We start from the raw sequence: 15,338 nt of genomic DNA, 5'->3' as shown, positions 1-15,338 counted from the left end.
ATAACTCTACTTCATTAAATTACCGATTAGTTTATTTGTTTTAGCAGAGATATTCTATAAAGCAGTTTTTACATCTGTTAGGCCTCTTTTCCATGGGCAGTTGAACTGTGTGCTCAGCAAGCAGTTACCAGGCAGCAGTGCAGCAGTGAGCAGTTATCTGGCAGCAGCAGGCAGTTGTGAGGGTTTGATACGGATTTCACTACCTATCAACTGTCCATGGAAAAGCGGCCTAAGATGGCTGATTACTAATAGGGATAGTCAATGGAATTCCCATTTAATGCCAATGTATGCATCTTGAAAATAGACCCATAGACTGAAGCGAGGGTGATGTTTGATAGGTCCATTTTCAAACTGCAGAAGTCTGTATAATTCTGTGTCAACTTGGAATTATTTGCATCTCATTGACAACCCCTAATGGTCAATGAGCTCTTTAAAATGAGACTTAAATTACAATAAAAAATGTGTTTAACTTGTCTGGGGCTTCTTGCAGCTCCCTGAAGTGATCTTGCTTCCACGCAGTCCTTCTGAGTCCCTCCAGCAAGCAGCGGCAACCACGCAAAGCTGGCCTTTTACCACCACTGGTCGGTGGCTACTGCGCATGCGCGACCCCGAAGCCGTGTGTACCCTGATCGCGCTCCTGCTGCCAGGAGCAACCTTATAAGCAAGTAGCCATTTTTGTGCACTGTGCAAGTGCAGCATGTTCCCAGTGTCGAGAGCGGAGTGAGAAGGCACGTGGCCTGCCAGCTTAGGGGGGGTCGCCACTGCTGGCCGGAGAGACTCAGGACGGCGTGGGAGCAGAATCACTCAGGGGGCTGCAAAAAGCCACAGGTAAGTAAAACTATTTTTTTTTTATTGTCGCATAAGATTTCCTTTAAAGAGAATCTGTACTCTGAAATTCTTACAATAAAAAGCATACCATTCTATTCATTATGTGCTCCTGGTCCCCTCTGTGCTGTTTCTGCCATTCTCTGCTGCAAACCTGGCTTGTAATTGCCAGTTTTAGGCAGTGTTTACAAACAAACTAAACAGCTTCTAATAGGCTCAGCTAAGCAGAGTGTGTTAGTCACACAGAGCCTGCAGGGGGTGTGTACAGCTTCTAGCTAATCACAAGCAGCCCTGCACATTCCAGTCTGACTGCCTCAGCCTGACTGTGCCGACTATAGAGAGAAGATTAGATCATATAACAGAGATAACACAGCTACTGTGCAATTAGGAAAAGCTGCAGTAAGCCAGACCACATTAGAAAAGGCATAGGAACTTATAGCATAGAAGAAATAAAGATAAACAATTTGTTACAGAGTCTCTTTAAGCCTGACACACAGCTTCAATTTTGTTTGGTCCATGAGTAGGTAATTTTGCCACCTCCATGTAATATGAGGGTCCAACAGATATTGAATACTAAGAACAGATTGTGTAGGTAAACCTACTACATGGAGGAGGTAAAATTGGTCAGTGATTGGCCCTTCAAAATTGAAGGTGTGTTCAAGGATTAACAATTTTGAGTTGATGCAACTTTTTTTGCTAATTTTATACAAATGTATTCAGCTTAGAACAGGACCAACTGGATCAAAATCATCAGATACAGCAATACATTTAATTGGTCCAATTCATAACTGCTTATACTTTCATACAATTAACATAGAATTTGCATCATCAATTTTAAATTATTCGTACTTGTAGTTATGCACACCGTCTAGACAAACTGTGATGTGCCCGACCAAAAGATCACCACTCCAGTATTTCTTGAGTGAAGCTGGCGCCATCTGATGGTGCCGGCTACTTCATTCAATCAATTTTAATATTATTAGCATCTCATGATTAGCTTTACCGCTTACTATAAACACTTATTTCCATGTAAAAAAAGCAATCCTGGCTTTGTGCAGTATCAAATATTTTGAATAAATGACATCTACTTACCCGGGGCTTCCTCCAGCCCCTAGCAGCTGATCTGGCCCTTGCCGCTGCTCCAGTGTTCAGTCCACAGTACTACTGCACCTGCACAGTCCGCTCCGGCCCACTTGGCGGTGATTGACAGCGTCGCTCGAGCAGGCGCAGTACAGAGCGACCTGGAGGTCGCTCTGACGTCATCGCCGGGGACCGCGATGGACCTGCGGCGAACGGCTGCGGGCAGAGCTGCGACGAGGGACGTCCTGGGAGCTTGGAGCTGGAGGAAGCCCCCGTAAGTACAACTTCTTTTAGAATATTTAACCTGATGACTCCTTTAAGAACAGAGGTTCATTCAAGTGTTTTCGATCAGGTATTGAAAACACCTGTGGATGTTAACGAGCAGCAATCAAGCATAAGCACCAATTAGGCAGATTTAAAATGACTGTGATACTTAGCTCCTTCTAGACATTTACTGGTGTGTTTACAAACGTGGTGAAGTCAAGAGAATGGTCCAGGAAGACAAGAGAAGAGGTGATTTCTCTTCACAGGAAGGGCAATGGCTATAAGAAGATTGCAAAGATGTTAAACATACCAAGAGACACCATAGGAAGCATCATTCGCAAATTCAAGGCAAAGGGCACTGTTGAAACGCTACCTGGTCATGGCAGAAAAAAGATGCTAACTTTGACTGCTGTGTGCTTTTGCCATGAAGAATGGGCTAAGATACCCGTAGATCGCTGCAAGACACTTGTGTCAAGCTATGCTTCACGTTTAAAAGCTGTTATAAGTGGAAAAGGATGTTGTACTAAGTACTAAAGCTGGCCATACACTGGCCAGATTTACCGCCGTTTCGACAGCAGATTCGATCACTGGGATCGAATCTGCTGCCAATCGTTCGCGCTACACGACGAATTTCGATTCATTTCGTCCGATCCCGTCGATCGCGCCGTGCGGAAAATTACCGTCGATCGCCCGCGGGTAAAGAGCGCATCGCTAGCGGCGTTCGAGTGCTCGACGACCGACGCAATAGAGCCCGCATACATTACCTGGTCCGCCGGCGCGACTGCCCCCGCTCGTCTCCGCTCTGGTCTCGGGCATGCCTTCACTTATTCCTGCCCGGCAGGAAGTTTAAACAGTAGAGGGCGCTCTACTGTTTAAACTTCCTGCCGGGCAGGAAGAAGTGAAGCATGCTGGAGCCGGAGACCAGAGCGAAGAAGAAGAGCGGAGAGAGACCCGGGAGTCGCGCCGGCGAAGCAGGTAATGTATGCGGCGGGGGGGAGCGGCGGCAGCAGCACCACCACCACAACAGATTGTGATCGGTTTCAGGCTGAAATCGGTTCACAATCTGTTTGCAGTAAAGGTAGCCATACGATCCCTCTCTGATCAGATTCGATCAGATAGGGATCTGTCTGTTGGTCGAATCTGATGGCAAATCGACCAGTGTATGGCCACCTTAAAGGGAACCTTAACTGAGAGTGATATGGATGTTTCCTTATAAACAATACCAGTTGCTTGGCAGTCCTGCTGATCTCTTTCACCAAAGTAGTGGCTGAATCACAGACCTGAAACAAGCATGCAGTAATCCAGTCTGACTTCAGTCAGAGCACCGGATATGCATGCTTGTTCAGGGGCTGTGGCTAAAAGTAGAGACACAGGATCAGCAGGAGAGTCAGGCAACTGGTATTGTTTTAAGAGGAAATATCCATATCCTTCTTAGTTTAGGTTCCCTTTAAGAATGAATGTCACTTGGGGGTTGAATAAAACTGATAATGATGTGAGCACAGAAAAGACATTTGTGGTTATTTCATTATAAATGTTATGTTATATTTGTCTGACTTACAAGTGCCTCTTTGATTTAATTGTAAACAAGATGACTGAAATTATGAAAATCAATGTCAAACTGGCCAAAACATTCAATTTCAGTGGGAGATGAATAATTTTGAACACAACTATATGCTGTAAATAATGTTTTAGAGCAAAGAGGAAATGCTGGGTTATATTTTGCTTTAATAGAGGACCCGTTGAATTTAAAATAAACAGGGTGATCCTTGCAGCAATAATAGCAGACTCTCTATTTTACACTGGAAGTAGATTTTAAAGGACCACTATCGTAAAATTTTAAATACATGTAAATGTATTTAAATAAAAAGTATATTTCTTCCAGAGTAAAAAGAGCCATACATTACTTTACTCCTATGTTGCTGTCACTTATGGTAGGTAGTAGAAATCTGACAACAGTCAACAAGTTTTGGAGTAGCCAATCCTCTCATGGGGGATTCTCAGGGTATTATTTATTTTCAAAAGCACTTAGACCTAGTGCACACCAGAGCGGTTCGGCTGCGGTTTGCGATCCACTTGCGGGTGCGGATCCGCTTGGGTAATGTATTTCAATGGGCTGGTGCACACCAGAGCAGGAGGCGTTTTGCAGAAACGCATACTCCCGGGCCGCAGCAGATTTTGGATTGCGGAGGCGTTTCTGCCTCAATGTTAAGTATAGGAAAAACGCAAACCGCTCTGAAAAACGGCACTTCAGAGCGGTTTTTGTTACAGTAGCTGTTCAGTAACAGCTTTACTGTAACAATACATGAAATCTACTACACCAAAAACGCTTCACAAAACCGCAAAATGTTAGGTAAAAACGCTACAGAAAAATAAGAAAAAGCGTTTCAAAATCTGGTAGCATTTTGCGGATCTGCTAACGGTTTTTGGTGTGCACCAGGCCTTAGTGAATGGCAGTTGCTCCGTCCAACTGCCAAAAAAGTGTGCAGCGAGCAGCAAGGCTGGCCAGCATCACTGTATAAATCCATTTCAGGGAGTGTCTTTATAAATAATAAAGGCTATGCTGAGAATCCCCCATGAAGAGATCGACTAGCCCAAACCTGTCAGCTCTGTTATATTTCTACTACTTACTGTAAGTGACAGCAACATAGGGAAAAGTAATTTATAGCTCATTTTACTCTGGAAGAAATGTACTTCTTATTCGTATGTATTTACATGTATTTTAAATTTTACATTTTTTCGCGATTGTAGTCCTTTCAAGGACACCAGTCACAAATTTAAAAAAAATGCATGATATAAACAGCAATTAATTGACGTAAGGAAAGATGTAATTAGATTTAATAAAAAAAATTTTTTAATGAAATGTCATTAGAACGTCAATGCATGCTATGACTGACATCTGACAGAGGGGCGCGAAAAACCAAGTGGAAAGGGAGTTTCAAATAACGTTTCTTTTTTCTTCCTCATGAAATGAACTGCAGCCTACCTCTTGTAGATGGTACTTTCCTGTACCATGCTAATGCGCCATTATCTAACTGCCACAAGCTACACTTTGAATTCATCTGCAGGAGCTCCTCACAGAGAGACTCGAGGACCCTGTATGTGTAGCTGGTGCCGTGGCAGCTGCATCTGTATCTATGTGTCCCCCAACTCCCAAGTGTTTCAAATAGCTGTAGTGAAGGCAGAGAAGCAGCAGACGTTTTCCTCTATAGCGGAATAAAAAAAAGCTCATTGGTTAACATAGGTTCTCAGTTTTCCTATGCAGAAAATGCACAGAAAAACAAGTGTAAATCCAGCCAAAGTGTAGCTTGCAGCAGTTAGATAACAGCACGTTAGGCCCCATTTACACTTAATCAGTTGGTAGGCGTTTTTTTTTTCTTCCATAGAAATGCATCATGAAAACATTTTCAGTTAAAACACTTTAGTCTGGACTGAGCAATTGAACTGAGCCATTGACTGACTCCAAGCATATCACCTGTTCTAGGTTCTTGTATTGGATTTAAATAGCAAAAAGGTGCTGGGTAATTTGGGAAATACTGCCGATATTCTACTACCTACACTTAATTCTACCCCTAGCCAATTCCTATTACAGCCCCTCCTGTAAACTCTACACCTAACACTGCTTGTCCCTTCTTGCAATGATCCGGGCTCCAGCTATTGCCCATGCCCAAATTAAACACTGGGCACCGCTAAAGACGCAATTAACATTACGGTCTATGGCGGCGCCCAAATTACCTGCTTTGTATACAGGAAGGAAACTAAGTGTGACCACAGAGGCATGGGAAGTGTAAAGGCCCATACACAAACCAGATGAAATTCGCCTGAGGCAGCTAACGCAGCAGTGTGATGCGCTATCGCACTGCTGCTCGCATTTTTGACAAAGCACATTGCTGATCCTATTCACTGTAATGAATGGGATCAGCAACACACTGCAATGCAGATGGCGTGCGATCGAATACGCTTGCATCCCGAATGCACAGCCATACACGTTGCTTTATGTGAACAAGGCCTAACTTGCCAAGGGTACAACACGTCTGGATCGGATGCCGATCCCCTTCGGCCTTTAAGGTGGCCACACACCATACAATAAAATGATCCGATTTTACGGCAATTCGATAAAAACGATTGGATCTCCCGAAAAATCTAAAGCTTTTTTTCCATTTGACTGAAAAATCTGATCGGATTTCCCGTTTTCTTCGATTTTTATCGATCCGGAATGCCAGATATTTTTCTTCAATCTTTCTAAAGATTGTATGGTGTGTGTTAGATTGTCAATTTATTAATATACACACCCTAGCAATTTTCTCAGATTTTCCAATCATTTTTATCATAATTGGGGAAAAATTTAACACAGGTGTGTGGTACATTGGTCATATTTTTGAAATGTTAGTCAGAAAAATTGATTGCAATTGTTAAATTGAACAGATTTTTAAAAAATTGTATGGTGTGTGGCCACCTTAAGGGCCTGTTTCCACTACGGCGATTCTGCAGTTTCCCCGCACATGATTCGCACGGGGAAACTCTGCCATAGGGGATGATGGGGCCGCGGCGGAATCGCTTGTGGGAGCGATTCGGACAGAACCCCCCGCAGAATTCACGGTTCATGGGATTCGCCTGCGATCCCGCCCACCCGCTCAGTGCCGGCGTGCGTCTATGAGATGCACACCGCACTAGTGGAAACGGGCCCTAAAGAGGGACTGAATATATTACCTATTTCTCCTACTTAGTGCTAGCCCCTAGCACTTGCAAGCTCCTTTTTTTTCTCCACTGCGATATCAAGTCAGCTTTCAGGCTAAGCTTAACACAAAAGCTTTGCTTCTTGATAAAATGTGCTAGGTGCATTTTTCAATATAATAAAGAGAGTTATCCATCACTGCTGAGGTTATCGCGTTCCCGGGGTACCACAGCCTCAGCCTGCCTAGCAGCCATTGTGCATACAAGCGCACACCTCAGCTTGTTCATTGTCCGCCCATGAGCACAATGCCAAACCTCATCTGATGTAATGACAATCGTTCAGTTACATATTCCTTAGGAAACATTTCGCATTGAACATACGAGATAGGCGTGCCTTATGCAAATATGACCACATGACTTAACATAGCAAATTAGAGAGGGCGTTTATTTAACAAACGTTACGCTGGATGAAGCGCTGTCGGCCATCTTGGACCAGGGAGGGGAGCGCCCCACTAATTTGCTCTCTTATAATTCTTTATTTTCGGGCATACGGGAAAGTTAGCGCAACAACACTCATTGCGATACTGACGAGGGGAGACCGGTAAGTCTCATTACAAAAGTCGGAGACCACAAGACGCGGCGAGGCCAGCGAGGTTCCCCGAGGAACACAAAGCGAAGCGAGCGGGCAATCATGGTGCAATCCTGCTCTGCCTACGGATGCAAGAATCGCTATGATAAGGATAAGCCCGTTTCCTTCCACAAGTAAGTACCGGGAACGCCTGAGTTTAGCACCGAGTTGTTACCATTCGCGGTACCATTGAATATAAGACTGCGCATGATCCTCCGGTGCACGAGCTGCGCGTTCTGCTGCTATAGGAGGGGAGTCTCCAGCGTGGAAGCGGGAGCGGCTTGCGCGCCTCTGATCGTTGACCTGTATGGTTCTCTAGCGTGGTCCAGTCTGTATAGGGCGGGGAAGATGAGCCAAAAATGATTATGCTGTTGTGTATCTTTCAGAGCAGAGTATATATATATATATATATATATATATATATATATATATATAATCTCTGCTCTGAAAGATACACAACAGCATAATAACGTTTAAACAAAAACATTTTTTTGTTACAGCTGATAGGAATCCTAAAAAAAATCTGCAGTGTCTACTTCCTGCTTTCATGTTAACATCCTGTGGTGCTTTCAAATGAGCTTATCTGCTGTGGCAGTCAGCTGACATGGGAGAACGCAAATTACAACTTGTGTTTAGTCACAGAGGGGGAATTAGACAGGCTAAAATCTCTAAATAGATACAGGGTGCATTTCTATATGTTTTACTTCTGTCCTGTTCAAGAATTCAGGTTCACTTTAATCTTAACGAGAACCTGTAACAAAAAAAAGTTCCCCTGGAAGGTACTAACCTCGGGAGGGGGAAGCCTCAGGGTCCCAATGAGGCTTCCCCCACCCCTGTAGCTGCAGGCAGTCCAGTGCTGGTTCCCCCGAAGTGTCGGGCAATCCTCCCTTGACAAGCGTGATTTGTTTACCTTTCCTGGGTCCAGCGGGGGCGCTGTTTTGGCTCTCCGGACGGAGATAGGCGGAAATAGCCGATCTCTGTCGGGTCCGCTCTACTGCGCAGGCGACTTGCACCTGTGCAGTAGAGCGGGCCAACAGCGATCGGCTATTTCTGCCTATCTCTGAGCGGAGAGCCGATACTGCGCCTGCGCTGGAGCCAGGAAGGTAAATATTTACATCCCCGCTGTTCGGGGAGCTTTATCGCCGCTGCCATGGAACCGAGGAGGACAGGGGAAGCCTCAATAGGATCCAGAGGTTTCCCCCACCTGAGGTGAGTACCCCCCAAGGGAGAGGTTTTCTTTTTTTTTTGTTACAGGTTTTCTGTAAAAGAAACCTAAAGTAAAACATAGCCGTCTGGTTACTGTAAACTGCCCAGTAACTTACCTTGGACGTCTTCTGCAAATGCTGTAATTACTACGCAGGAGATTTGGGCGCAGCCGGCGCCACCATAGTCCGTAATAGGAATTACGGCCATAGCGGCACTCAGTCAGTAACTTACTAATACAAGGATCGCACACACGTCGGTAGGTAGGCTGGTGCTGGACCCCCAGGCAATGTGCAAGTAATTTTCATGAAGGAGTCCGCACACAAACCGTAGAAGCAATAAACGTGAAGTATTTATTCTCCCATCACATACATGTGCAGACACGGTCTGACCTGCTTAGGTGACCTAAGCAGGTCAGACCGTGTCTGCACATGTATGTGATGGGAGAATAAATACTTCACGTTTATTGCTTCTACGGTTTGTGTGCGGACTCCTTCATGAAAATTACTCAGTCAGTAACTTAGGCACCGTCAGAAGATGGAGCTGAAGTTACTTTTAAAACACTGTAATTCGGCCTCCAGCAATAGCTGGAAGCTGAATTACGTAATTCCCCACTATCCACGTCGACCTAGAGGGGGAATAGTATTTAACGCCGCTGGGATCCTACGCCCAAGTCTCCCAGTGGCGAATTCATATGTATGCTTCTCCCAGCCCCTGTAGTTGTTTTAGTCCCTTGTCATTGTGGTGAAAGATTTTGCAAATTTGCCATACAGTGCATGTTCACTGTACGGACTGTGCAAAACTGCACGTGCGTGGCACCTATCTGATTTTTGGGGTGGGTTTATTTATTTATTTTTTGCCGGATTTGAAGCTGGAGGGGAGCGGTTAACGTTAGTTAGGGTTAGGCATTGGCGGGTGGTAGTTAGGGTTAGGCCTTGTCAGGGGTATACTTAAAGGACTTCCGAGGCCAAATAAAAAAAAAAAAAAAGTTAAATACCTGCATCATATTTGAAGGCACGGAGGACGCCGTCCGCGCCCACCGTGCCGTTCCGCTGGGTCCCCGCCGCTCAATAGCCCCCCGGGCCGGCTCCCGACCTCACGGCCCGGGTCGGGCTCTCCTGCCTCTACAAACATGGCCGCATGAGCTGGCCGCGGCTGCGCAGTCCGCATAGGCGCAAGTGCGGCTGCTCAGCTCTAGGACCAACCCCCCCCGATCCACGCTACAGGCTGTTTCCTGTAGCATGGAGCTGCGCCGCCGCGGCCAGCTCATGCGGCCATGTTTGTAGAGTTATGAGAGCCCGATCCGGGCCCTGAAGTCGGGAGCTGGCCCGGGGGGCTATTGAGTGGTGGGGACCCGGCCGAACGGCATGGGGGGCGCGGACGGCGTCCTCTGTGCCTTCAAATATGATGCAAACATCTGTACCCACCAGATACACTTAAACCCATCCCACCGGCCGGCAAGTAGAAACAGCCATGCAGCTATTAGGGGAGTGCAAGTTTTGTACTGCAAGATTGTGCTATAGTCAATTCTTTTACGAATGTTTTAGTCCTCTGTACAAGAAAAGCCAACGGTCTGTTCTGTGTGACAATAGGGTTAGGTTGGGTTGGATTTTCTGACACTAATAGCTTTAAGTCAGTGGTTATGTTGCAGTTTTTGATAGTAATACCTATAAATTATTGCAACTACTTGCAAAATCTGACAAAGTTGCAAAATCTTTCACCACACTCATTTCGCTCTGATCTATTCCGCTCTCCCCTCTGAAAGCTGCATGTGCAGACTGCTCCCAGCTATGGGAGTGCAATCGAGGAGGCGCGGCGCTGCTCAAGTGCAGTATCTTACTAATGGACCAGTCGGCCAGCTTTCAGAGGTACACAGTGTCTGAATGGAGAAGAGCAGAACGACAGTGTGGGACCTGAAGAACTGGAAGAAGCCTCAGGTTACCGTAGTTAAAGTGTACCAGAGCTGAAAAAAAGATTTATACATACTTGGGGCTTTCTCCAGCCCCATCCACTCCAATCGCTCCTACGCCGCCATCGTCTGCTGTCCACAGCTTGGGGAACCGGGTCCCATCACTTACATCAATCGGAGCCAGTCTACGCAGGAGAAGTGTGCCCTCTATGTATGTCTCCAGCGGCTGCTGGAGAGATACATAAACAGCACACTTCGCCTTCGTAGACTGGTCCCGACTGACTTAACCACTTGAGGACCACAGTGGTAAACCCCCCTAAAGACCAGGCACATTATTAATAAATTGGCCACTGAAGCTTTAAGGTCAAGCTGCAGGGCCTGGGGTTTGATCGCTCCACTGTTGTTGTTGTTGTTTTTTTTTTTTTTCCCACTTCCCCCTGCACCCTCCCCCACCAGCCGATCAACGTGATCGGCCGTCATAGGCTTCAGCCTATGGCAGTCGTTCACTGTCCAGCATATGGAGGGGACAGCAGTGTCACATGGCTGTCCCCAGTACATCGCTGCTGCCGATCGCAGCGCTGTACATGTAAATAGACGGCGATTACGCCATCTAACAGTCTCCCGAGCGAGGGGGGGAGCTTCGCCCCCCCCCCCGAGCAGGAGATGCGCGCGCAGCCTGCACGCGATCTCCTGCAAACTGCAGCCCCAGGACTTGACGCCGATCGGCATTAGGTGGTCCTGGGGCTGCCGCCGTGGCCATGCCCATTGGCTTTAGGCAGTCCCCAGGAGGATAAAGAGGGACTGTCTGTTTCTCCTATGTTGGTGTCACTTACAGCAGGTAGTAGAAATCTGACATTACTGACAGGTTTTGGGTTAGTCCATCTCTTCCTGGGGGATTCTCAGCATGGCCTTTATTCTTTATAAAGACATTCCCTGAAAAAGATTTATACAAAGATGCTGGCCAGCTTCCCTGCTCGCTGCACATTTTTTTGGCAGTTGGATGGAGCAACTGCCATTCACTAAGTGCTTTTAAAAATAAAGAAAACCCTGAGTACCCCCCATGACAAGATGGGCTAGTCCAAAATCTGTCGGTAATGTCATATTTCTACTACTTACTGTAAGTGACAGCAATATAGGAGAAATGTAATTTATGGCTTATTTTTACTCTGGAAGAAACGTACTTATTTGTACATGTTTACATGTATTTTTAATTTTAAGATTTTAGCGACAGAGGTCCTTTAAGTGACGGGACCAGGTTCCCAACACTGGGCAGGGGAAGACGGCGGCGTGGGAGCGATCAGAGCGGATGGGACTAGAGGAAGCCCCAGGTATGTATAAATCTTTACTTTTTTTTTTCAGCTCTGAGTCCCTTTAAACTGTGTACATTACTTTAACAACCATTTATGGTTAATTTCCTAGCTAGATCAGTTTTTGTATACTTTTATGTCTCATCTCCCCTTCCCTATACAAATTTTAAAATGGACTGCAATAGAAGCATGCAGGTCAATGATTTGCAGCTCGAGAGCTGCTTCCACTTCCATGCTAGCGACTCCCCCTCCGACATCAATAGAAAACCACATGTTAGCTTACCTGCTAACGGTATTTTTAGTCACTCCAGGACAGGTACACTTTGAGACCTGGCTCCTCCCAGAAACAGGAAACATCCCAGAGCCTCCCTATAAATTAAAAATGGAACCGGAGGTCAGGCAGTATAATGACAAGTAACAGGAACAAACCTAACTTCATGTTTATACATACTATATAAAACACAACCATTCCATTTACAAGATCGTGAATATACAGATATTAATAAAATCATATGTACATTAGATACATTATTTCCCCATTGAAAGGGTGGGTACCCCTACCTGTCCTGGAGTGACTAAAAATACCGTTAGCAGGTAAGCTAACATGTGGTTTTTCCAGTACACTCCAGGACAGGTACACTTTGAGATGATAAACAAGAAAATACGTTTACACACACCTTAGGGCGGGTTTACTGCCTCCAGGACAGTTCTCCCAAAGCTTTGATCCTTTGCAGATAGTCGGTCAAGCTTGTAAGGTTTCATGAAGGTGTTGAGACTCTTCCACGTTGCAGCTTTACAGATGTCCAAAGGCGATATTCCCTGCCTATAGGCCCAGGTCGTAGCAGCTGCCCTTGTAGAGTGAGCTTTTAAGTCTAAAGGTGGGTCTCTCCCTGCGGCTCTATAAGCTTCTATTATACAATCTTTGATCCATCTGGCTATCGTTGTGGCTGAAGCTTTAGCTCCTTTATGTTTACCTGAAAAGTTTACAAACAAAGATTCCGTCTTCCTAAACTCTTTCACTTTGTCCAGGTATGCTAATAGGTTTTCTTTAACATCCAGTCTATGCCATCTTACTTCTTCCTTCGTTTTAGGGTTTGTATAGAATGATGGTAGTATAATCTCCTGTGTTCTATGGTAAATATCACTTACTTTAGGAAGAAATTCCTGACTTGTTCTTAACACTACCCTATCCTCATAAAAAGAACAAAACGGCTGTCTGCAAGATAACGCTTGTAGCTCACTAACCCTTCTCGCAGAGGTAATGGCTACCAGAAATACTGTCTTTAACGTAGAAATACGTAAGGAATCTTTCTCCGTAAAAAAATCAGATGAAAGAGACTGTAAAACAAAAGGCAAATCCCATCTGGGAAAATTTTTAACCAAAATTGGTTTACTCCTTTCAATTGACGTAATAAACCGTATAACGAGCGGATCCATCGCTAACTTTTTATAAAAAAAAAACGATAGGGCTGAAATTTGGACTTTTATCGTGCTCAAAGCCAGCCCCTTATCCACGCCTTCCTGTAAAAATTCTAGAATGGAAGCGATTTCAGTGGATTTGAAGTTTGACGTTTGCAACCATAAATTATGTTTTCCAGTATTTCTGGTAAATTAATCTAGTATTACGTTTTCTGCTGTTTAGCAGTGTTGTAATCATTCTTGAAGACAGCCCTTTGGTTCTAAGGACTGCTTCCTCAGTAGCCATGCTGTTAGCTTCCACGTAGTTGCTTGTTGGATAGGCTGTCCCTGACAGAGAATCATATCCTTCGCTACTGGCAGTCTCCATGGAGGATCCACCGAGAGAGCCAGCAGCAAGGGGTACCATGACCTTCTGGGCCAATCCGGAGCAATTAACATCATTGTTCCGGTTGACCTTAACAATTTTTGTAACACTAGGGCCATCAGATTCAGAGGTGGGAATGCATACATCAATGGCTTGTTCCAGTCCTGCGACAGAGCATCTATTCCTAATGGATTGTCCATCACATTCAGAGAGTAGAAATGACTGCATTTCTTGTTCCTCCTGTTCGCAAATGAATCTACGTGAGGACGACCCCATCTGATCACCAACTGATCGAAAATTCTGTCGTTTAGACTCCACTCCGTATTGGAGATTTGTTGTCTGCTTAACTGGTCGGCTAGAACATTCAATGTCCCCTTCAAATGTACTGCCGTTAAAGATAGAAATTTCTTTTCTGCAATTTTCAAAATTTCTAACGCCAACTGCAACAGTCTTTTTGACTTTGTTCCCCCTTGACGGTTGATGTAGGCCACCACCGTGGAATTGTCCGTTCGTACTTGAACGTGAGTGGTCTGTAACATATGCATCATGCTGATGATTGCCATCTTTACCGCATACAACTCTCTGAGATTGGAAGAACTTCTGGCCATTGACTGATCCCAAATGCCCTGTGTCTGAAAAGAGTCCACATGTGCCCCCCAACCGACTGCACTTGCATCTGTGGTCAGAATTTTTTGTATCAGAAATCTCCATAATTTTCCTATCTCTAGGTTGCTCACTGCCAACCACCATTGAAGATCTATTTTTACTTCGTCCTCTACTTTTATTAATTGGTCTAACGAATGTGGATCTTTGTTCCAGTTGTCTAACAGCCAGGCCTGCAAAATTCTGGCGTGCATCATTGCCCACTGTACTGCCGGCGCAGATGACGTCAGAAGGCCCAGCAACCGCATGATCTGTCTCAAGGATATCACCTGAAGCGTCATGAATTGATTTATCTCGTTTATAATCTTTAGGATCTTTTCCTTTGGTAAATATAACTTTTGGTCTATCGAATTTATGATAAATCCGAGAAACTGGATTTCCTGAGTGGGCTGAAGCTGCGATTTTTCTTTGCTGACTAACCAGCCGGCTAACTGAAGTTCCTGCAACGCTGTTTCCCTGTGTCCTATCAAATTTTGCTTTGATTTTGCAATAATTAATAGGTCGTCTAGATAGGGGACTATTAGTACCCCCTTTTTGTGCAGTGCTGCGACTACTTCTGCCATGACCTTTGTAAAGATCCTTGGAGCAGAAGTAATCCCAAACGGGAGGCAACGGAACTGTAGATGTTGTATTCCGCTTCCCGTCTGGACAGCGAACCTCAGAAACTTTTGAGATTGCAGTTCTATCGGAATGTGCCAGTACGCGTCTTTTAAATCTATGCTGAGCATAAATCCTCCCGGAATTAAAAGATTCCTGATCGAGTGAATTGGTTCCATACGAAACTTTTCGTATTTTATGAAAGGATTGATCGGTTTTAAATTCAGAATCAATCTGAATTTTCCCGACTGTTTTGGAACCAGAAAGATTTTTGAATAAAAACCTTTCCTCCTTTGATCCACTGGCACTACCGATACAACCTTCCTCTCCAACATATCCTGTATTATTGAGTGTATGGCCTCCTGATGGACCGAGGATATCAAATTCTTGGTTATCACAAATCTTGAT

The 15,338-nt window shown here is 45.0% G+C and overlaps 1 protein-coding gene across 3 annotated transcripts in view; it reads left to right on the top strand.

Moving 5' to 3' along the window:
• Positions 1-7,285: 7,285 nt before the first annotated feature.
• THAP1 (THAP domain containing 1) overlaps positions 7,286-15,338 on the top strand; it is a 34,088-nt gene continuing 26,035 nt past the window's right edge. Inside the window, exon 1 of one of the 3 annotated variants that reach the window (XM_068234260.1) lies at positions 7,286-7,602. In XM_068234260.1, the coding sequence (XP_068090361.1) occupies positions 7,572-7,602 (31 nt within the window). In that variant the 5' untranslated portion in view covers positions 7,286-7,571. Of the gene's footprint in view, positions 7,603-11,871; positions 11,909-15,338 lie in introns of those variants that run through there. The other 2 variants (XM_068234262.1, XM_068234261.1) reach the window with 2 other exon arrangements.

The sequence above is a fragment of the Hyperolius riggenbachi genome, chromosome 1, assembly GCF_040937935.1.
Source record: "Hyperolius riggenbachi isolate aHypRig1 chromosome 1, aHypRig1.pri, whole genome shotgun sequence".
Classification (NCBI taxonomy): domain Eukaryota; kingdom Metazoa; phylum Chordata; class Amphibia; order Anura; family Hyperoliidae; genus Hyperolius; species Hyperolius riggenbachi.
The sequence above is the reverse complement of the archived record's forward strand: the minus strand, read 5'-3'. Positions and strand labels throughout refer to the sequence as shown.